This window comes from Galeopterus variegatus, unplaced genomic scaffold, assembly GCF_000696425.1.
Source record: "Galeopterus variegatus unplaced genomic scaffold, G_variegatus-3.0.2 Scaffold1240, whole genome shotgun sequence".
Classification (NCBI taxonomy): domain Eukaryota; kingdom Metazoa; phylum Chordata; class Mammalia; order Dermoptera; family Cynocephalidae; genus Galeopterus; species Galeopterus variegatus.
In genome coordinates this window covers 10,057-33,331 of record NW_007727351.1, presented here as the reverse complement: position 1 = coordinate 33,331, position 23,275 = coordinate 10,057, and the positions used below count along the sequence as shown (strand labels likewise).

General features: G+C 45.6%; 1 protein-coding gene across 1 annotated transcript in view; it reads left to right on the top strand.

The window, feature by feature from the left end:
• The window catches only part of COL22A1 (collagen, type XXII, alpha 1), a gene marked incomplete at its 3' end in the record, with an annotated part of 125,327 nt that extends 114,506 nt beyond the window's left edge, over window positions 1–10,821 (top strand). The window contains exons 17-22 of the mRNA XM_008575803.1: window positions 34–87; window positions 2,284–2,328; window positions 7,040–7,084; window positions 7,345–7,374; window positions 7,641–7,694; window positions 10,768–10,821. Coding sequence (XP_008574025.1) covers window positions 34–87; window positions 2,284–2,328; window positions 7,040–7,084; window positions 7,345–7,374; window positions 7,641–7,694; window positions 10,768–10,821 — 282 coding nt within the window. The remainder of the gene's footprint in view (window positions 1–33; window positions 88–2,283; window positions 2,329–7,039; window positions 7,085–7,344; window positions 7,375–7,640; window positions 7,695–10,767) is intronic.
• Between the last annotated feature and the right edge of the window lie 12,454 nt (window positions 10,822–23,275).

Here is a 23,275-nt window from a genome sequence, read left to right as displayed (position 1 = left end):
TTCTTCATTTCTTCCTTTCTCTTCTTTTGCCAGGGGGAGCGAGGCCTGGATGGATTCCCTGGGAAGCCTGGGGAGACAGGAGAGCAGGTAGGTGGGCATAGGCGCTGGTGGGCTGGTCTTGTCAGAGGACAGGGATGGCTGGACCCTGACACTTTTTAGCCCTGTAGGGCTTCTGCAGGTTGGCTTCTGTACTGCTCAGCTGGAGGCTGCAGGGGTTTCAGTGACCAGACCTTGGCTGTATGGTCACTCATTGACTCTTGACTCTGCATATGCCAGAGCTGGGGGATCGCAGTGAATACACCACTGTAAATCCATTTTACGTTGAGTAACATGATGTGTTATCATTGACGTAAAGGCCTTGGACATCATGTACATCAAAAGTGACGTATGCACAGGGATATCCATTGCCCTCTTGTCCACAGAGTAAAGGATTAGAAATAACCCAATGCTCATCAGGAAGGAGCTGGTTCAATCAGTCAGGATGCGTTGATACAGATGGTGATATGAAGCTGTGGACACTCATGAAGAAGTCAGTGTACTGATGGCAATGGTCTAAAAGGGTCGTTGTTAAGTGGAAATTAAAGGAAAGTGTAGAACGGTGTGGTAGAAACACATGTCTGACTTGTATAGACACGGACTCTCTCTGGAAGGATAAACAAGAAAATGATTAATTCTGTTGTTTGGTTGCCTTTGGAAGAGGACTGTAGGGGGCTGGCGGATAGGGTGGAAGTGAAACTTTGATGCACTTAAATTTTGAACCATGTGAATGTGTGATCTGTTCCCATGGCTAAAAAATAAAAATTAAATTCAACCTAAAATCATACATCCTATTAAAAACAATTAGGAAAATGCTTATCATATTTCATATAATAACTTAACATACTAGTCAATATATTCATATAAATATCGAATGGTGGATAAAATAATTAAAATACATAAATTAACTTCACTATATAAACTAATTACAGTATGTATTAATTTCAATATACCATATTAATATAAATTAAATTTATAATTATTCTCATCACCCAGAGATAATATCTGGATTTGTATTTAGTGTCCTTTAACAAATTGGAGCCATACGTTTTATATCTTGTTCCCCTTCCTTCAACATTATTTCATAAACGTGAAACCATTCTCTTAAATATTTACCCAAGTCATGATTCAAATGATCAATTAGTATTCAATGGTGTGAATATACTGTAACTTATTTATGTTTTTAAAATGTCCATCATGTGCTGCCTCTGTGCCTGGCCTGGCTCTTGTCACCAGAAGTACCCACTTGGTGATGGCCAAGAAAGAAAAGGCCACTTCCCACAAGAAAATGCGGAAAAAACAATAAACCAGCACGTAGATCTGGTACCAGTGGTCGAGGGGCGGCAGGGAGGGTCTGAGCACGTGGAAGACAGCCAGCCCCTGGAGGGTCTCTCCTGCCACCGGGCGCGGAGCTGCGTGCAGATCCTCGCTGTTCAGAGTAGAACAGGAGCGAGAGTATTGTTCGTGCATCTCGGAATGCATCTCTAATTGTATCTTTAGGGTAAGTTCCTACCAAAAATCACTCTTTCGGAGGGATGGACATTGATCACCCAACTGCCTTCCAGGTTCTTCCTCATTTCTGAGGAGACTGGTTTGCAGACTGCCAGTGTGGGGGGCTCCTGGGGCCTCTCCTTAGTCCCCTGCCTGCAGGAGCTCAGGCTTTCTTCCTGGAAGCTCCTGGAAGCTTCTGTGTGGGGACATCAGAGAGGAGGAGCAATGCGTCTTCAGTGTCCCCACTGCCAGCTCTCTGGGAACTCGGTGGCCTCATGGCATTAGCTAATCCTGGCCAGTGTCTGGGCAGCCCTTTCCTCCCTCCCTCCAGCCTGGAGACTCAGCCAGTCCTCGGACCTCTAAGGATTTCCAGATGACTCCATCTGACTTCGCCTACGGTGCTTCCCGGGCCCAAGGCAAATCTTGGTTGTTTGCTTCTTCTACCTTTATCCAGTTCTCTCTGATGTGTCCCTCAGGTCCCTAAGGAAATGGCCCTTTGCTCGCTCAGAGTCAATGATCCACAATGCAGCACCAGTGTGATGCCAAAGAGCAAATCGTGGAGGTGTGGAATTTAAGTTAGTCGAGGAAGAACTTTCCAGCAATAAGCACAATCCGGAGAGTATGAGCCAAAGTCCAGGGGACCTTGGCTTCTGGGGAAAAGCCAAGCCACAGTTTTGGAACCGTAGTCGCTCTCTGACCTCTTTCTCTTCACTCACCACCACTGTCTCCCTAAGCCACCTTTTCTCTCTCCTCCAGGGAAGACCTGGCCCTCCTGGAACGACAGGGTCCCAGGGAGAGAAGGTAAGCCAGGCCCAGGGCTGCAGATGGCTCTGGGCTCTAGACAAGCAGGTAAACAGAAGGAGGGTCTGGGCTGGGATTCTGGAAACAAGGTGCCCACAGAGGTGGTGAGTTGGGCATCAGGATCTCAGATAGCAAGGCATTTCTGGCTATAATAATTTTTTCTGCCTTAGGAATAAAAAGCCATTTAAAAAAACCCCTATTTTTCAGATGCATTAAAATCTTATGCTACTTAAAATGCTTTTCAGACTAAGGAAAGCTATGAATAGGTACAAAAAATAGTCTTGCAATCCCCTTCTTTTCCTCTTCCTCTTTCTTCTTTTCTCCTTCTCTTTCCTCTACAAAATTTTGCATTTTTATTTTTAATCAGAGTAAGAATCCTGACAATGTAGGACATTTGTCACAAAGAAAATAAAGGTTGTATCTTATCATATTGGCCGTCTATTTTTGAGCATCTTTCAACAGGGCTTAACTAAGTATATTTTCTGCTTAGAATTTCTGTATCTGAACTAAAATCACTCCATGTACAAATTCCTGGCAAACTGTGACGGGCTTTTGAAAATGTATGTGAGAATAATAACTTTCCAAAGCATCCAGAGTAACAAAGAAAGAGAAGCCGAGATGTTTTCTGGATTGCACCAGGAGAGACGATGAGACGCAGCCTTGGGTTTGAGGACAGGAGGAGGGTGTTCTTCCAGATTCCAAGACAGGCACTTAGAAATACATCAGGCATCGTGCTGGAGAGTGGCTGGGGAGAGAAAGGGGCGAGGCGAGGAGTCCAGCTCAGCTCAGGTGGGGAGACTGTCTCAGAATGCAGCACTTCCCAGAATGGCTCACTGCAGAGTTCAGGTGAAGGTCATTGTCTGATGCAGTCTGGTTCCCAGCAGATGCTCAAAATAAAGGAAAAGGCTGCTCTGACTCTTTGTGGAAGCAGACAGGGTGTATGTTATAAATAAATAAACAGACAGCCCGTGGGCTGAATAAAACCTGAGCTCAGGAATGGGGACTGGAGAATGTTCATGTTTTCCAAACTCGCTCACTTGGGCTTCAACCCGAGCTCAGTTAATTATTCTCTCTCCTTGTAAGTATTTTTAGAGTTGAGATTTACATTGTTATATTATCCTAGTGTCAGGGTTTTAATATATTCTTGCAGTTCCTTGACAGGGAAGGCTAACTCCTAAAATAAGTAATTTATTTCAAGGCACTAAGAGGGAATGATCCTTGAAGTTTGGATCTAGGTGATGAGTCTATCTTCTGCTGCCGCCTGTGTGTGAGTGTGATAAATTCCAACCTTCCACCTTGTTTATAGATTCGTTTTGTCCCTTATGTGTGGGAAACCACTGAGTTATCATTGCTTATTATGATGAATGCAGCACAGGGGGGAGGACAAGGTCAAGGACCGTGGTGTTATTTGGGGGTATTCACTGGAATGATCAAGACACCATTGAGACTTAGGTGATATGATGCCTCTCATCTCATTCTGAGAGAGCATCATTGAGACTCATCTTAGATGTTATACCATCTTTGAGAAAGTCATTGGAGCCACAGAGATCATCTTTTTAAGCTCCCTCTTTTTACTGATGGGAGACAGAGACCCAGAAAATTAGTGTGTCTTGCCCAAGACCCCACAGGGGATTTGATTACAGGCCAAGACCTAGAGTTCATAGTATCTACCTGTCCATCCAGTGATGTGCTGTAGATTGAATACCAGGGGATGCATTTTTTATGCCATATGAAGAATTTTACTGAATCGACTCCATGGTTGTATTAGTTATTGATTGCTGTTTAACAAATCATCCTGAACCTCAGTAGCTTAAAATAAGTCTCACGTGGTTTCTGAGGGCAGGAATCTAGGAAGAGCGTGGCTGGATTATTCTGGTTTAGAGTGTCTCCTGAGATTGCAGTAAAGCTGTCAGGTGGGGTGTAGGTATCCCAGGGATGCACTGGGCTGGAGAACCCACTCACATAATCGCTGGCAGGCCTCAGTCCCTTGATGGCTGTTGGCATGGGCTTCTCCCTAGGGCTACTCACAAAAATGGGACTTGCTTCCCTCCGAGTGAGCAGGGTGCGAACCAAGGTTTGCGGGAGGGGGAGCCCAGAATGGGAGCCACCATCATTCTGATAACCTAGAGACTACAAACCTTCATTCCTGCTGCTGCTGTGGGCCACATCGTGAACACTGGCACAGTGTGGAAAGTCACTCAGTAAGGTGCAAATACTGGGAGGCAGGGACCCCTGAGGGCTTCTTGGTGGCTGGCTACCACAGTGGCTAAAATTGATCATTTCGAGCACGTGTCACCAACGTAGTGAAAAGAAAATGATTTCAGGAAAGACTTTTGCTTCTGTTACTGTCTTGTGCTGTGTAATGGACATTTCACGCAAAGATGGACTGCATATGGGATGGTGGTCCCATGAGATTATAATACTATGTTTTTACTGCACCTTTTCTGTGCTCAGATAAGTTCACGTGCATGATACTCACCATTGTGTTACAGTTGTCTACAGTATTCAGTCTAGTGACGTGCCATGTGGGTTTGTAGTCTTGGAGCAGTGGGCTGGGTGTGCGATGGGCTGTACATCTAGGTTTGTGTACATTTTCTCTACGATGTTCACACAAGAACAAAACTGCCTAACAACGCATTTCTCAGAACATATGCCCATCATTAAGTGACACGTGACTGTACTTACTACATTTTTGAACTTGAACAAGTTACTGTACATCTCCATGCCTCAGTTACCTCATCTTATAAGACAGAAAAGATAGTATCATAGGGAAAAACAGTTCATCCATGTCAAGTTCTCAGAGAAAGACCTGGCAGATAGAATGTCTCCAATAACTATTAGCTATGTACACACATTATTACGGATGAATACCAGGATCTCAGTTTTCCTTAATAATAATTTAGTATGTCAGAACATCTGATCTCATGTTGTGAGCTGCAAGTGATTAAAACATGTATTGATTAATCAATTTAATAACTATTATTGAAAACACACTTTGTGGTATAATAATAACGACAATAAATAAAACAATGAAAACAACAGAAGTGAATATGACAGTGACACAAAGTATAAATAAAAGAACACGTAATTGTGAGCCTCCAAAGCTTTATTATCCAGCCACCTCTCCCCCTCTCTCTCTGTGTGTATATATACATATATATAGACACATCACAATATCTTCTAGCAGTCATATATTACCAAAATACTAATAAGGTTTGTGGGAGCACAGGAAATAATATAACTCTGCTTGAGAAGCTGAAGAATGCTCGTGGAGAAATGGAGAAGAAATATTTGAGCTGAGTTCTGAGTGCATGGAGGCTTTCATGTGTGCATGTCATGGAAGCGACTAGAGAGGTTATCGGTTGGTAAAAATGCCGTGTGCGCATGCACATATGTGCTAGAATGTTGCAAGCACCATATGATAGTCTCTGCATGCACATGAGCACATGTGCAAGCGTTGCGTGAGTGTTTGTGCACACGTGTGAGAGCATGTGTGTACACGTGTGGAAGGCATGGTAGTATGGAGAGAAAAAACTGGCATGGAGAGATGTTTCTGAGGCAGGACTCAATGATCATGTGTGAGAGACAAAAAAGAAATTGTGTTAAGGAAAGCTGGCACTCAAGCTTTTTGACATGAAAACATGATTACTTGAGATTTTTAGAAAAACATGATGCTATAAAAAGAAAGGTGATTTTCCCAAGTCTTGGGCAGGGGCAGAGACAATGGTGCTCGGAAGGCAAGTTGTGATTGCATCTGCTTTGGTGTTGAAGAGGACAGTCCCTGTCCATGTAATGTACTCCCTATGCAGTGAAGCATGGTGTATCCTTCCAACTCCCCAGCATTAGAATTTAATAGTTGCTTTCGTGTTTATTTACTGACTCATTCATTCAGTTGCCAACTTACTGAACAATAGTTTGAATGCTCCCCACACTTTCTGAGCTAGGCTGTAGGTAAAAGGAAAAGTTAGGTCCCCTAGCCATATGAGGGGAGGTTGCCTACAAGCAGTCTCCTTGCTTTAGATATATGCCCCTGGCATCAGAGCACCACAGATTTTTCTATCACCACAGTTGACAAATATGCCCCACTTAGAACAAAGACATAGCTCATGCCCTGGGAAATCTGGACAGCCACAGCCAGCGTAGCCCAGGTGGCCTGAAGGCCAAGGAGAAGGAGGCAGGAGACAAGTCTTTTATATAAAATGACTTCCTGAAAATGGATGGGGGTTATCATAGCATTTTTTAGTTATTTATTTGGTACATATTTATTGAATGCTGACTATGTGCTGAATCATGAACTTAGCACAAGGGACATGCCAGAAGGCAGAATTGCTGTGCCTAAAACAGTGCCCGGTGCAGCAGGTGCTTGGTGGACAGTGGAGCAGGTGCTGCTCCAGAGCAGCAAATGGTTGTGAAGAGCCACGAGGGGCACACGGAGCACTGCAGATCTAGGCACAGGGCTGATGTGCACAAAAGAGAAAACAAACTTCTGCCCTCAGGAAGCCTGTGATCTTGAGGCAGAGATGAGAATCAGACACAGAGCTTTGCAACTGTTACAAGGAGGGGGTAAGCCCAGGTGTGATGACATACACGTGCTGAGGCACAGAGAAGGAAGTGGCCCCTGGGCCTGGAAGAATAGCAAGGGCATTGAGGGGTGGGGGTGAGGGAGGGGGCAGCAAGTAACGGTGTTGAAATGCTTGTTATTTCTACGCAGGGTGACACGGGACCTGCAGGACCTCCTGGTGTCCCTGGCTCTGTGGTGAGTCACTAGGGCTCTGATTCATGGACTCATATGCTCATAGAATTGGGAGGATGGAAGAGTCCTGACCTCTAAGAATAAGGCAGAACTCTTCTAATGGTGTGAGTTGGATAGGAGGCTTTCATCACTAAAAGTGGGATATAATCAAAGAAAAGTCAGAAACCACTGCATCACAGCACATCGCATGAGTGTCCTGAGTGGAGCTCAGAGAGTTGTTGTTGTTGAGAAAATGCTTTGCTAACACCTGCTTTGTCTCTCAGGTGCAGAGAGAGGGCCTGAAGGGAGAACAGGTAAGGGTGAGGCCCTGTCACTGTGGGGAGTCCGGGTACAGCAGAAGTAGAAAGGCGTGACCACGGGGCTGAGCTCAGATGAGGCTTTTCAGAAATGTGTCAAGTTAGCTTTCTGCCAGGAGTGCAAATGCCTGTAGCCATGACTCTGGGTCCCTGTTGGGAACTCAGGAATTAAACTCTGAATCGGGAAAGGGCAAAGGGTGGTGGCAGCCCTGATCACGTAGAGAGAGAATCATGGCTAACGTGTGTTTGGCTTTTGTTACCAGGGCGCTCCAGGACCGAGAGGTCATCAGGGCCCACCTGGGCCACCAGGAGCTCCGGTAAGTCCTCTCTGAACACCTCCAAGTCTGGAAAATGACACTTGTTCCCATGGCTGAGCATTGCACTATCTCAGAAGCCCTCACGTCACCCCGAGCAGTGGGTGCTGTTGATACCACTGTCTGACGTAGGAGGACGCTGAGCCTTGAAGAGGTGAAACCACTGGCCACAGGTCATGAGCATCTGAGCATAATTAGAACAATTTTATATCAAAGATTTTTGGCCAGAAAAGCTAACTTCTGCCTTTATAACTTCTCCAAAGCTCAGTTTCCAGAGTCTTCCACTATTATTATTGTCGAGAGACTTAAACTAGATAATGCAGCCAGTACAGAATACTCTCAATATTTAGCTCTCTGTGCATATATATGTATGTATTTCAGATCCATTTTTGGCAATACCGAATGTCTACAATACAGTAATTTTCATATGCAAATACGTACATTTAGGTTTGTAAGGGTGAAGGTGTTATTTTTCATCTTTTATCAATGAGGACATTGGTGCCGAGACATTGAGCGGTTTGCACAAAGCCACACAGCCATGAAGAAGCAACACCGAACTTGGAACCCAGATCTGTCTGACTGTCCATCCCATGCCCTTTTCTTCACTGTGTGCACAATGCTGCGATGTCTCCCCTGAGACGTGTCAAGGGCAATTAGTTTACTTCATGGTTCCCACTAAGGAGTAAGAAGTTGAAGATGCCTAGTCCTGCCTAGTCATGAGGCAGGCTCCTTGGCTTCTTCCTGGGATAACAATAAATGGGTAGTTCTCAGTCTTTATGCAGATTTTGTTATGATAATGAGGGAAAGAGAGGAGAACCCTCAACATTTGCAGCCACCTATTGAGGCTGAAGATGAAGGAGGAACAGCACATGGACCAGGCTCCTAGTCTAATGAAGAAGATATGTAAAGAGAGAAATAACTGCGAGTAAACATTTGCAGTCTGTGGATGATTAATGGAAATTCCTTACATGTATCGTTACTATGGTTCATCGTACGGGACATGGGGACGGTCTTGGACCTTCCTACATTCACACACCAAAATACCTCACCCCAGCCCCCGCCCAACAGTCTTGCCTGTGGTTCTGAAGATTCCTCTAGGCTGGATGCTCCTGATAGGTTGGAATTTAGTACAATGCATGGTGTTGGTGATGAAATTCTCTTGGACAGAGTTGAAAAATCAAACAGCCTACCTGAAGGCCTTATTAAAAGGGGAACAGTACTGAGAGGTCCAAGGCTGTCAGATTCTTGAGGTCTGGACCAGTATCTCTCCCATCTCTAAGTCCACAGGATTTATTGCATGGAGAGAACTTAACACAGGCTTGGAGAAGTATGACCCCACAGCAGATGTTCAAGAGGGGCATTAAAGCACAGCCTGGCTGCAGTGTGAGTTTATAAAGAACAATAGGGCCGTGGAAGGCACTTGGGATTAGTAGCCAGAGCATCTGGTTTCAAGGCCCAGTTCTTCTACCAAAGTTCTGCATCTTTGGTAATTACTTAATCTCTCTGATTTCATTCAATTCACCTTTAACTTGGAATTCATCACCACGATGACGATGATGATGATTTCCTCCTGTAAGGGTTCAATGAACTGATGCACGAATCGGTGCTTTATGAAGCCATATGAAGCCCAGTGCAGATATCAGTTGTCATTTCTATCTTCTTCTTTCAAATCCCCAGGAGTACCTGGCTCAGGGCTGCCTCAGAGAAGTTGCTTCCTAAATATTCATTGGATTGAATCAAATTGAGAAGCTGGCTCCAGTGACTGCTGTCGAGAGTGGAAAATTTTGAGTGTGTGTTCAGCAGTCCCAGAGAGAGGAAAATAAACTCCATTCTTTAAATGGAAACAGCTTGCAGTGTTCTGCATCCAAATGCTGGCATCTTTTGACTTTACCTGAGATGAAACAGGCCCTGGTAGTTCTACCAATGTCTGATTGAGTGGCTGATGGGCCAGCTGGGCAGATCAATGCCAGGCGTTTCTTGATGCCCAAAGAAAATTCACAGCAGCAGGGTCTCCTCTCACTGTGTGCCCTGAACTCAGCAGAAGGCTGTTTGTGGGGAAGGGATATCCACACCTTCAGTGATGGCCGTTTTCCATTCATTTATTCGTTTACAGGATGTTATCTATAGAAAAGACTTTGGACCTCAATACAGCCTGGTCTATTAATAGTTATGCAAAATTTGGCTATAGTAGCTGTTGGTGTGATAATATTTATTAAAGATCAGGAAATTGAAGCACAGGGAGGGCGTTTCTGACCAACAGTAGCCTGGAAGTGGTGACAGAATCAAAGCAAAAGCCGGGGCCTCAGTTGCCCGCCCCCATTCTGTGCCGTATTCCGGGTGCTCTCATTTGGGTATAAGTCAGGGTACTGTCAGGAGGCCCCAGTGCTGCATTGCGTGTTTAGTGTTCATTCTTCCTGTGGTCCTCACAACTGTTCAGTAGGTGGGTGTGTCATCCTCACCGCAGAGAAGAGATAACTGAGGTCCTGCTGCAGATACAAGGCAGGGCGAGGGGAGGAGGTGAAGCAGGTCGGTACGACCCCTCCCTATGCCCATGTTCCTTGTTTAATTAATCCTTCCTAGACAATTTTATTTACCTTCGTGCCATCATATTTTCCACAGGACTGTTGCCCGAGAGTCAGACAACCCAAGCCAGCTCTTCCTGAGACAGCAAGCTCAGGGGGAGGGCACTGGGCTTAAGGACACCTGGGTTCCAGACCACTCTTTTCTGTGTGCTTCATGCAAACCACCAATGTCAACATTTGATCCTTACTGCACTCATCTGCAAAGTGTGAATGATGTTACCTCCTCTTTAATTGTTACACATACTTAATTAGATCAGATAGGTACATGGGTTTTAAAGTGTTACAGATCTGAGATAATGGGATGTTATTTCCCTTCTGACACCCCCGTTTCCCCACTGGGATGGGATGCTATCCCCTATCCCTTGAGAGTAGGGGCATGACCTCTGTTGTTGACCTGTTGATCTCTACATTTACTGTTCTTTCTTTCTCTCTCCTTTTCTTTCTTTCTTTCTTTCTTTCTTTTTTTTTTTTTTTTGTTTCTCCTCCCCCTAAAGGGTCTGATGGGCCCAGAAGGCAGGGCAGGACCTCCTGGTTTGCAAGGCCTCCGAGTAAGTAAACTATCTTCCCTTTCTGGTGTCCCAGGTCACCCACACTGGTCCTCATGGTGGAAGGTCAAGCAGAGTTGATGACGCTAGCCTCAGGAGCTTGACATGCATATCGGAAGTAGAACGAAGGGTTGGATTTGGTGCATCGAACATGGTGGAGGGTCTACTGCTGTGTGCTCTGCCTTGGGTTGGGACCAGGGTCATGGAGACAAGGCTGTGTGTGCCATGAGTCCCGTGTGTAGAAGTATGACACCTCTGGTTGATCAGAGCCCCAGCAGAGCAGAGCCCAGTGCTGATAGGACACAGAGCACGGGCTGTGGACCCAGCACATGGGGCAGCCAGGGCTTCTTGAGAAAAGAGTGAGAGAAAATAGGGATGAAAGGATCAATAGCTGCATCTAAACACCCATATTATTATTGGATATCATACTATCTCATGGTTTTTCCACTTAATTTAATTAAGCACCTCCCTTCTCCTCCACACTGTGCACACTTTATGGGTTTTAATTCACCAGTTTGTGCAGCTCCTGACACAATGTCATGTGTTTTAAGAAGAAAAGATGTAGAAGACAATTGTGTTGGAGGCTCTCCTGGATGTCCCAGAGCAAAATGGGCTGGACCCAGACTCAACTCTGTGTCCCCAGTTCCCAGCAGGGTGCCTGGCACAGAGGAGGGAGTCAACTCACATTTGCTGAACTCCAACCCTTAAGCTTGGGCCATCTTTTACTAGTTCACATGGTGAGCTGTCCAAAGATGGGATGGCAGCTCCAGGGACTCGCAGCTTACTGCTCCTGGAGGTTTTCATTCAGAGGTCAGGCGACCACCATCAGGTTGGGGGGAGTGGGCTGCTGGTGTTTGGCAGAGGCAGCTCCAGTCCCGTGTGTGGCCTCTTTGTTCGTGGAGATTCTGTAGCTCTGTACGGTGGATGGTGCCTTGTATTTGCTGTGGATTGGTTCTGTCTGAGGGTTCGGGCCCCCCCATCATACCTCACAGCCTGAGTCCGAAGAGGGTGACCTGCTCTTATCATTGAACACAGACTCCACCCTGTCCCTGCCACCAGGGAACTTTGGTTTTCAAACAACTTTCCCTCCTGTAACTATCTCGAATCCTCATGATTTTATGAGGAACATATTTTGAAGGCTAGGTGACATGGATGGGGTGTCAGGAAGGCATGTGGGTGAGATAGCAGAGTCACATCCTTCCTAGAAGACCTTGGATATGTCGTCTCCCATTCAGCACCCCCAGGCCTGGCCTCAGTTTCCCTGTGACTCAAATGAGGAAGATGGACTTTGGAGCAAGATGCACCTGGCTTTGAGGCTCCGCTCCACTGCTCAGCAGTTGTGTCACCCTTGAAAGTCATCCAGTCTCTCCACACCCATTGACTTCTTAGGGCAGTGAGGAAGGCATTGCCACTGGCTATGTTGTGAGAAAAAGTACCCAGTGTGGGGCTTGGCCCTGGGTGGGCAGCGAGATGCGGCAGCTGCCACGGCCCCCCTCCTCTCCACGTGCTCATGCACCCTCTTAAGAGAAAACAGCAGTCTTTCTGCATTATGTAATTAATGTTTATGTGAACCTTGCTTAATTTTGCATTGAACTGCTGCAGGTATTACTTTTCTTAATATAGTATTAGAGAGTAAGTAGAACGGTTTCTATACAGATGACTGTGAAAGTTGTTTACGTCTTTGTCTAATTTACTCTTATTAAGGACAGAAGGGAACATCTTGCTTGTGAGGCCCACACTTTCTTGGACATGACTTCTTGGAACCTGCTGAGTATGCTTGCCAGCTCAGAAACACTTTTGACCCCTGTGAGCAATACTGGCCACATGTGTACTAGGGGTTTGTTCTTGTCCAAGCTTAACACAGCCGAAGGGCATTGGAAATTAATCAAAGGTACCAGGTCTGGAGATTTGAGGACTAAAACAAGGAGTGCCAGAGAAGCAGGCAAGGTGGAGGGGGGCGGTGACGATGACTGGGGTGGGAGTGAGATACAGTGTTTCTGTGCCGGTCCTCACAGTGGCCCTTTCATCTGTTCCACAGATGACGACATGCTCTGATATAAGTGGGCTCTCAGGGGCTCTCATCTAGGACTGTGTGTCTCCAAACCCTGGCTTCTTTTTCCTTTTTTCTTTCCTTCCATGTGTCAGTCTGTCAACAGAGCTCATGCCGAGTTCTTATGATGCACAGGCACTCTGCTAAATGCTTTGGGATTTTCTGAAAAGATTAAGGTCTAAACCACCAGGAGCTTTCCGTTGGATAAAAAACTTGATGCATGTAAACAGATATCCCAAATGCCTCAACAGAGACTGAAAAAGAGTGTGGATGTTCAGAGGAGAGAGGGATCTCAGCTTGAGGGGAAACCACTGAGGGAGGGAGTGGGGTGCTGGAAGCTGACCAGTATGACCGAGGGAGAAGGTGGCATTTGAGGTGCCCTGCAGGAGCGAGTGGACTTCAGTAGGAGTTGATGGGAGCGTGGAGGGAAGTCAGTCATTTGGATGCAGGGGGTGCCCTGCAGAGGGCTTCCTGCCTCTGTACACTTGTTGTGCCCTTCAACTTCCACCTGGACCTCCTCTTCTCCAGTTTGGAAGAACATCAATGTAATTAAAAAGGTTGTGGATATGGCTTCTACTTAAAGCTCTGCCAATATCATATTGGGGACACTCACCCAGTGGCTTTTCCTTGTCCTTTTGTGTTTATCTTTTCCTTTCTTATCTTCGCTACTTTTCTTCCACCTCTGCCTTTCTTTCTTTCCATAAATTCATCTGTGTTTCATCCATTCAAGATATGTTTCTTCTACATTTACTGGGTGCCAAACATTATTCTAGGCAAGTGGGTAGTTCAGTGAGAAAAAGGACGATCCCTGGCCTCATGATGTTTATATTCTGGCAGGCAGGGGAAAAAAACATGGTAATTAACATTTTAGTAGGTGATGCAGAAAGGTCTCATCAAGAAAGTCCAAGCCTATAGCTGTGGGAAGAGCCTAACAGGCAGAGAGAACAGTTAGAGACAAGGCCCTGCGGCAGGTGCATGCCTGGCGTGCTTGAGCACAGAGATCTGTGCAACTGGAGCCAGCAAGGGGGCCAGGAGAAGGAGATGAAGTCAGGGAAGCTGGGAGCCGGTTCATGTCAGGTCTCGTGGGCTACTGTAGGGACTTTGACTTTTACTGTGAGTGAACTATGGAGCTATTGAATATTTTTAAAAACGTTTCATTATGAAAAAGAAATTAATCATACCCAAAAGTAGAAAGAATAATGAAATAAACCCTCATGTACCCAATGCCCACTTCGACACTTATTGAGTCATTGCAAAATCTGTTTTATTTATACCAACAGCCACTTCTGCCCACCACTGGATCAGTTGGAAGGAGTTCCCAAAAATCATTCCATCATTTCATTTCTACATATTTTAGTATGTTTCCTCCAAAAGATAAGGAACCGTAAGAGAAACAAGCCGTGATGCCATTATCCCGCCTAAATCTATGAAAACTACTTCTTGAAGTCTCATCAAATATTCATTTAGTGTTCAACGTTTCCCTGTCTCATAAATTTCTGGCTGAGTTTGCTCATGGCAGGGTTTTGAGTGCAGAAGTGACTTGCATTCTGAACACATCCATTTGTCTTCTGTGTTGAGAATAGACTCCAAGAAGCAGTCCAGTCAGGAGGCTCCACAGGGCTGGAGATTGGGCAGAGCAGAGGGCTTCTGAGCTGCCATTCTGGTCCACACTGCATGCTGGGTAGTTGGGGATACTGAGGAAAAGGCAGAAGTCATGCCCTGAAAGACCAACATCTAGCAGAGGGGAGTGAGCCTGCAGCTGCAAGGGACAGTGATGACAGCATCAGTACTGGGTGCAGCGGGAGTACAGACAAGTGGGCCTTTGGGGGCCTCGGACCTTCCAGTGGCCATCGACGATTTCGGATTCAGGCTGTGTTCCATCCCGTGGACGTGGCTAGTTCAGTGCCTGCACCTACGGAAAAAACAGAGTAGAAACAAATTGTAATGTTGTGAGCTTGGAAACAGCCTCCTGCTCAGTCATCCTCTGGCTGAGTCAGGAAAACCCAAGACAATGACATATTCAAAAAATTATCTCTCTCCTTCCCTTGCCCTGACCTGTCATTTCCTCCTCCTCAGCTTCAATTGAAACATCACTGAAAAGAGCTCCTGAACATCACCACACACTCAGAAGTATAAAGGGAAAAGACAAGACAATGACAAAGTGCAGGAACCTGTGACTCAATCCAGAAGCAGAGACTAAAACACAAGGCGGGGAAAAGAGCCCAGGCCCTTTATTTTAGAGATTAGCAAGAGGCAGACAGTTTAATCCCCGGCAAGGTAAATACATTCATTTTGGACAAAGCTGGTATTTTTCCACTATGACAGGGTGGAGGGGAGAAGGGAGCTAAGCACCCTCTATGCCATCTCACAGAGCTGCGAGAGATGCCTCCTGCTGGCTTGCTAGAGGGTGGTAGTGCCCAGCACCCACCCTAGCACCTGCCCTGGATCCTGCCTTAGAGGGGACGCTGAGAAGCCACTGCATTTCTCTTTTTGAGCCTTTAATTTCCTCCTGTTTGTCTGAGCAAGGCATTAAGGAGGTTGATCACTGTCACTTAGCTGAAGTGAGAGATGCTGCTGTTGCAATTGAATCTGGAATGTTCCAACAGGAGAAGCAGCCTGGCTCAGGGCCACTGCAGCACTCGGATATTCCAAAGCTTCTGGGAGGCTCGCTTTTCCCAAAAAAATTCTGTAATGCCCTGATTATCCACCCCAAAGTAACTATCTTGTCTCTCTCACACCAGCCTATTTTATTTATTTATTTAAATTTATCAATATACAATGTAGTTGATTTTTGTGTCCCTTTACCAATTCCTCTTTCCCTCCTCCCTTTCTCCCCTCCCCCATCAACATCATGTCAGTTCACTTGTCTTAACAAGTTCAAGGAATTGTTGTGATTGTTGTGTCTTCTTCCCCTGCCCCCCCACAATACCTGTACTCCCATGTTTATCGCAACACTATTTACATTAGCCAAGAGTTGGAACCAGCCCAAATGTCCAACATCAGATGAGTGGATAAGGAAAATGTAGTATATCTACACAATGGAATTCTACTTTGCTATAAAAAACAATGAAATACTACTATTTGCAGCAACATGGGTGAACTTAGAGGAAATTATATTAAGTAAAATAAGTCAGGTACACACCAGCTTATTTTAATTTTCTGCAGAGGACTTATCTGATCTTTTTCTTATTTGAGACTTTTTTTATTTTGGTTTTCTAACAACAGAATGTAAGTCTGTGACAGCAAGGACTTTTTCTTTATTTTTGTGCCTGCGGTGCCTTGAAGAATGCCTCACACCTATAAAACACAAATATTTTATATACACATAAAATATGTAGAGATGTAATCTGTATGGGCATATAAAATATACATATCACAGCCTTGGTAAAAATCATACAATTAAGATGCAAGAGTGTGAACAAGTCTGGGCAGCAGATACAATTGTTTGAGATGAGGGGAAGGACAGGACCCAGCACTGGACATCTGGTCACCTGGTTCCAACCTTCAACAGGGAATGTCCAATTTTAAAGAAGAGAACGTGGTCCCTTCTTATGCCTTTGCCTTCCTGTATAGTACTGAGCCCCAGCTGAAACAGCCTAGATACCTTCATTCCTCTTCACTGGACAAAAAAGGAAAAAAAAAATGTTTAAGAAAATTCTATGTTGTTAGGCATGTCAGTTTAATGTAAGATTTGGAATATCTAAGCTATGGAAACATCATGATGGGAGGGATCCTTGAGACTCATGGTGAAAAATTTAATGTCTAAAAGATGGAGTGACCTTCTCAAGGTCACTTAGATCTTTGTAGTTGCTTTTCCCACAAGCTGGTGGCAATCTCTTTGATTCTTCTGATCATTTTCCCAATGTCTTCTGGTTTCTCCTCTCTCTCTCACCAATAGGTGAGAACTGAAGAAGTGATCCCATCAAATATGATGCTCCTGTTCTTACTAAAGATGAGAATGCTGCTCCCATGTGTCTCTTGATGTTCACGATTATGTCTATTGCTTTAAGAGCACATTTTTAAGTGTAGTATCTCTTTGCATGTGCAGTACAAATAGAAGGTAGAACAGAAATAACACTGATTGAACAGCACTGCATGGCAGGCTCTGAACTGGGTCATACTGTGCGCTCATGTTTTCGACTCCGTTCTCACAAGAATCCTTGAGTATGGCAGTTTTGGTCCCATCCTAGTAAAGAGAAATCCAAGCCTTAAAGATATAAATCAAGTTACCCAATATCACCCAGATTGTAAATAGTGGGGGTGGGGATTAGATCTCAGGTCTGCCTGGCTCCAAACCTTTCACTGTCCTTGCTTTAGTAGGGTGTGTGTGTGTATGTGTGTGTGCATGTGTGTGTGTGTGCGTGTGTCCACATATACATCAGGACTCTTAAGTGGAAGTGAGCAGTCCTTGCTGTGAGTGCCATGAGTAGACCTAGGATCCTGACTAACTGACCATGCCTGTCCTGTAAAACACATCAAACATACTGCTTCAGTCTCTGGGTGGTATTTCTTTTGGAGCTGAGGGTCTCATTATTGCTGAAAGCAATCAGGCCCACCAGATCTGATCTCTAGCAGATTTTAGGGGAGAAACATGGGTGGTCTTTTGTCAGTGGTAGCTTGGGTTGAATTTGTTTTACTTTTCTATTTTAAAGCCTTTTTCCCTGCCTTTTTCTGCTGTGCCAGATGGTAACAGCATTGTTTGGACCACAGGCTACTGTTTGATTCATTTCATGGCCTCAAGCCAGGGTTTATATCAGGACACCCTAGGTTTTACCGGCACACCTGGTTTCAGTTCTAACCAGTAGAAAATAATCATATTTGATGTTTGGAGGCATGGAGAACAGAAACTGAGCAAAAGACCATTCAGCACATATTAAAATCACTCGCACAAGCTATCTTTTATCTGTTAATGGTCCCTCAAATGGCTGTGTTAACGCGTCCTGGCTGGGATGGAATTGCTGTTCTGAATTTATAGGCTTCCCTCTTCTCCATAGGCAGGCAGGCAGCCTTGGAAATACCAGTCCCACTCAGCATTCTGGCTTTCAAAATGGCTTGAAAAATCTGCCCTCATGATGCATTACAAACACTTATCCAGATGTTCTGCTGGCCAGAAATTTAAAACAGAAGAAAAGAAAAATGATACAAAACAGGCTTACTGTTAGTAAAATATTTCTTTATTGCTATAAAACTTGTCCTCGCCAGCACTTTCCAGATCCCTACAACCAGTTATGGGTTGAAAATGCAGAGGTAACATCCATCATTACTAGACCTACCTCTACCACCACCATCATCACCATCAGCATCACCACCACCATCTGCTACCATCATTATCACCATCATCACCAACATCACTGCTATCGCAATCACCACCATCATCACCCCCTCCACTGCCACTGTCACCATCACTACCACAACCACCACAATCATCACCATCATCAACACCACCACCACCATCACCATCACCACCATCACAACTATCACCACCATCACCACCACCACCATCACCATCACCACCATCACAACTATCACCACCATCATCACCATCACTACCATCACCACCACCACCATCACCATCACCACCATCACCACCACCACCAACTTCACCATCAGCACCATCACCACCAACATCACCATCACCACCATCATCACCATCACCACCATCATCACCATCACCATCATCATCACAGTCATTACCAGCACCTCTGCCATCATCACCACCATCACCATCACCACCATCACCACCATCACCATCACCACCATTACCACCATCACCATCATCACCACTACCATCACCACCATCATCATCACCATCACCACCACCACCAACATCACCACCATCACCATCATCATCATCATCACAGTCATTACCAGCACCTCTGCCATCATCACCACCATTTCCATCACCACCATCACTATTACTAAGCAATTGTGGGCATCACATCATTTAACCTCCATGGTGCTGCTGGAAAGGAAGTAGGAATTTTCAAACCAGATCTGTTTGCCGCACAAAGGCTCAGAGGAGCCAGAGGACTGCTGTCACCATTCCTTACTCATCATACTCATCATTATCTTCCTCGTCATTGTCTGTTACATTTGAATGACATGTTATTATGTCTTATAAATCACTTCCTCAAATACTAAATTATTTCTTCTACTAGTATCTTTCGATATAGTTAAAATGATTATCATTTTCCACGTGGGGAAACTAAGACGCAACAAGCTAAATGGCTTACCATTCCCTATCTTCCTTAGATTTATAATTCTTTTCCTTACAATACCATAGAGGAAAGGGATGGGGGAAAGAACACAGAGAAAGCCTATGGTTGCACTGAGTGTGGCCAAGTCCAAAGAACCACTTACGTGGAGTTTTGTACCTCACCCCTGGCAGTTCTAACTTCTTAGTTCTTGGATGGCACCGGGGAATGTATATTTCAAATGTTTTTTGTCCATTTTATGGCTATTATTTCTCATTACTATTGTGTCTTCATGGGAGAAGTGGCACTGGACTGGAAAGTGATTTTGACAAGGTGAGATGGGAAGGAAATGTTACATACAGAGGTAGGAGCATGGGCAAAGTCACAGAGGCCAGAAGTCCTAAGGGGGTATTTGGAGCTGAGCTAAGCATCCCATTTGGGCTGTTGTTTGGGGCATGGGAGTGTAAACTCTGGACACTAAACTATAAGAGCAGGTTAGAATCACAGGGCCTGGAAATCTTCAAATCAAACAGCTCAGATGTTCTATCTTTTAGACAACGAGGAGCCTCTGGCTATTTTAAAGTTAAGACATGACTTGGACAGAGCTAGTTTCATCCTTTAGGAAGGATAACCTGCTGGCACAGGTTGGTCGAGGAGTATCTAGAGGAAAGAGACTGGGGCTGGGAGCAGGCTTGGCTCCTGTGGTTGTGGCTACAGGAAGGCAGGCAGACTTTGAGAAGCTCCAGGGCAGCTCTGGACACTGGAGGTGAAGAAGGTGTGGATGCAGATGCTGGAGCTGGCCACAGAGATGTTACCCCGATGTTTCTCTGGGGGATGTCCCTTTATGGATGATTCATGCAAAAATCCGCCTTTTGACCAGTTTGGTGAAACTCTCAGAATGCTAGATCAACTCTACCTACCATACTCAGGGAAGATGAACCTGTCCTACTGAGATTGGTGAGAAATTATCGTCTTCTTTCATTCCATTTTCTTCTCCATTGCCCTGCAGGCAGGAAGTGGCACTAAAACCTGTTTTGTTTTAGTTTGTATTTACCTATATAGTTGGCTGTGATATCTTTGCCCACTTGTTTTAAGGGAAAAGTGTCTGCCTCTATTTGCACTTTATTTGGGTTGAAAAATCAATGTGAAAAGTATTTACAAAAATTAAAAAAAGAAGCTACTTCTTTCTAGGGAGAGGCTGCCTTATGACATGACTGTGATCACAGATTTCTGATATTTCTTTTCTTGGACTCTTGCCACCTTCCTGGTCTCTTCCTCCTTGCTGAAAGCCTGATGCTTTGGATGTTGGCTTCTGTGAGTGCATTTCTTTGCACATCTCCCTTTCTCACCACATTCCTCCTACCTGCCCATAGGTCTGCTTTCCAGAGTTATTTATTTGACTTTCCTGGCACAGGAGCACCTCTTGACTCCCTGCCTTCTACCAATCTCACGAACATCTTAGGTGTTCATCTCCCTGTGCATTAGTAATGTCATTACATAAGATCCCCAGGCCAGTCAAGGAATGAGAGAGCTGTGGAGACTCACAGCATCCCCCAGAAAGGTGATCAGACCATCTGGGGGAGGAAAATCAATCCTTCATCCCCAAACACGCTGGCATCTTGTGAGCATTTCTACTCCATCACCTCCCAGGCCTTCACATCCCTTCTTATCTGTGATCCTTTCCTACCTCCCTTTAAATATCCCAATCCCTCATTTCAGGCTTTCCTCTCAACAGAGGCACTTTGCTAGTTTGGGTTCTGAGTTCTGGTGATTATTCACCAGCTTATCCCACTGACCTTGAGGGAACATGATTTATTCATCTTGTAGATAACCAGTGACTCTCTGTAGAATTACCTGGAAGCAATTGGAGGGGGTATCTACCTAGATAGAAAATTGAAGGTGTCCAGTTTCCATTCCCTGGGTAAGGGGATCAGGCAACTCTCAGCTCTCTTTTGTTCAGCTCTCCAGGGTCTGCATTAATTAGAACAGGGACAGATGGATGCAGAGACCAAATGCCTCCAAGACTTGGCTCTCTTCTGAAAGTATCTGCAAACACATTTTGAATTTTACCTGACAAGTGCCAAGAAAATCATTCTGACATACACCTCACTGCATCTGCAGTCTGATGTGTCTCACAGCTCTAGGATGTGGACCTAAATCCGGCCAACTCACCCTCTCTGCAAGTCAATAATTTGCCAAGTTGTGTCTCCCTTTCCTCCCTAACGTCACTTCTCTCTGACTTCTGCTTCTAGCCCTGCTGCTGCCATCATGGCCCTGGACCACATCAGTCTCAAAGGGATGCTTTATTTATCCAGCCCACAAATGTTTATTGAACATCCACCACACTGCAGCACTGATCGAGCCCACAGGATACAGAAGTGAACAAAAACAGAGCCAGTCCCTGCTTGCAGAAGGCTTGGTTCCCAGTAGGGATAGACAGGCAATAAATAAATACCAACATCAGTGATGTATCTGGTGGCGATACAAACCAGTGAAAATGCAGCAGGGCGAGGGACACAGTGGGGCAGAGGGAGTGCTGTTTTGATTAGGCTGGTCAAAGAAGACACTCAGGTAAGGGGACTTCTGAGCAGAGACCAGGTCGACTTGCGGAATTGATGGATGTGTATAGCATCCTGGGCAGAAGGATGAGCCAGTGGAAAGGCCTTCAGGTTCGACTGTATTTGGCAGGTGAGGGTGGAGGAGGGAGGCCAGTGTGGCTGGAGGTGGGGAAAGAGGACAGGAAATGAGAAGGAGGTGGGGTGGGAGTGAGGCCATGGAGGGCAGGCCGGAAGCCATTAAAGTCTTGCTCTCGGGGAGTTGAGGAGTGTTGCAGCATTCGAGCGCAGGGCGCATGACCTGATTTATGTCCCAAGAATATGATTCTGGCTGCTGTGAGGGGAATAAGCATATGGGCCAAATGTGAAGGAGGGCGACTGTCAAGAGGCCACTGAGACTGACCCGGGGAGAGGGGAGGGTGGTGGCCGGGCGGGTGGGGTGGGATATGCCGAGCACCCAGCAGGGCTTTGATCAGCTGTGCTCCATCCTCCCTCCGCCTCCAGAGCCAACCCAAAGGAGACCAGATTCTGCAAAGTCCTTGACCCCTTGGGGTATCTGCTTGGCCCTCTGAGAGTCCCTGCTGACCTTGCTTGCCTCTCCCCACATACAGTGTCTCTTCCTGGGTCACACATGGTCTTTGCCAATGTGCTGCTCTCACCTGCCTCTGAGCTCCCAACACCCCTGGTACCCCCTTCCCAGGCTGCACTGATCGGATGTGTTGTCATTACACGGGCATCCAGGGTCCTCTGCAGAGTCCATTAAGTAAGGACAATGTGAGGAGAGGGAGAAAGAGAGTTTGCCACTAAATAGGTGCTCAGGAAATGTGGGTCTTATTCATGATCTTATTTTACTTTTAATTTCTGATTGCAGTGCTTTTAATCAGGAAAATTACCAGGAAGAAAACAGAACAAAACCAAACCCCTATATTCCATCATGTTACAGAATATATGCCATTACCTCCTTGTATAAACTAACTAACACACCCCTAAGCCCTGCTCAAAGAGAAGGACTCTGCGGTTTAATGAGGAATGTCCCTCGCACAGGCTCACCCCGCTGGGTGTGTGTGAGTGAGCAGGGTGTGGACTGCTGTGCAGACCCCAACAGCGGCAGAGCGGAAGTGGCCTGAATGACCACCTGTCCAAGAGGAGGGGCCTGTCTAAATCCACCATGTCCCTGGGCGTGGCGAAAACTGCAGAGCTGTGACAGGAGACGGGGCAACTCTGCACATGCGGATATGGGATGCATCCTAGATAAATTAAGTGAAAAAAAGCAAGGTTTAGTAACAGATTGGATAGTATGCTACCGTTTGTGAGGATAAAATGGGGGGAAAGGAAAGAGAGAGAGAGAGAGAGAGAGAGAGAGAGAGAGAGAGAGAGAGAGACTGTGTGTGTGTGGCCCATGCATAAAATATCTCTGGAAAGATTAACCGACACCTGGCAGGATTAGTTTCCTCTATGGGAAGAAGCCGAGGGGTGGAGGATGGGATAAAAGGGAGTTTTCTTAGGTACCCTTCTGTACCTTTTGAATTTGGGGCTATGTGTTACCAAACGACTCAATTACAGAGCTGGGATCCAAAGACGAGCCTCCCTGACCCTAAGCCTGAGCTCTTTCTTTCCAATCCCACACCACTCCTCTGTAGGGCACTGGTAGAGGGACA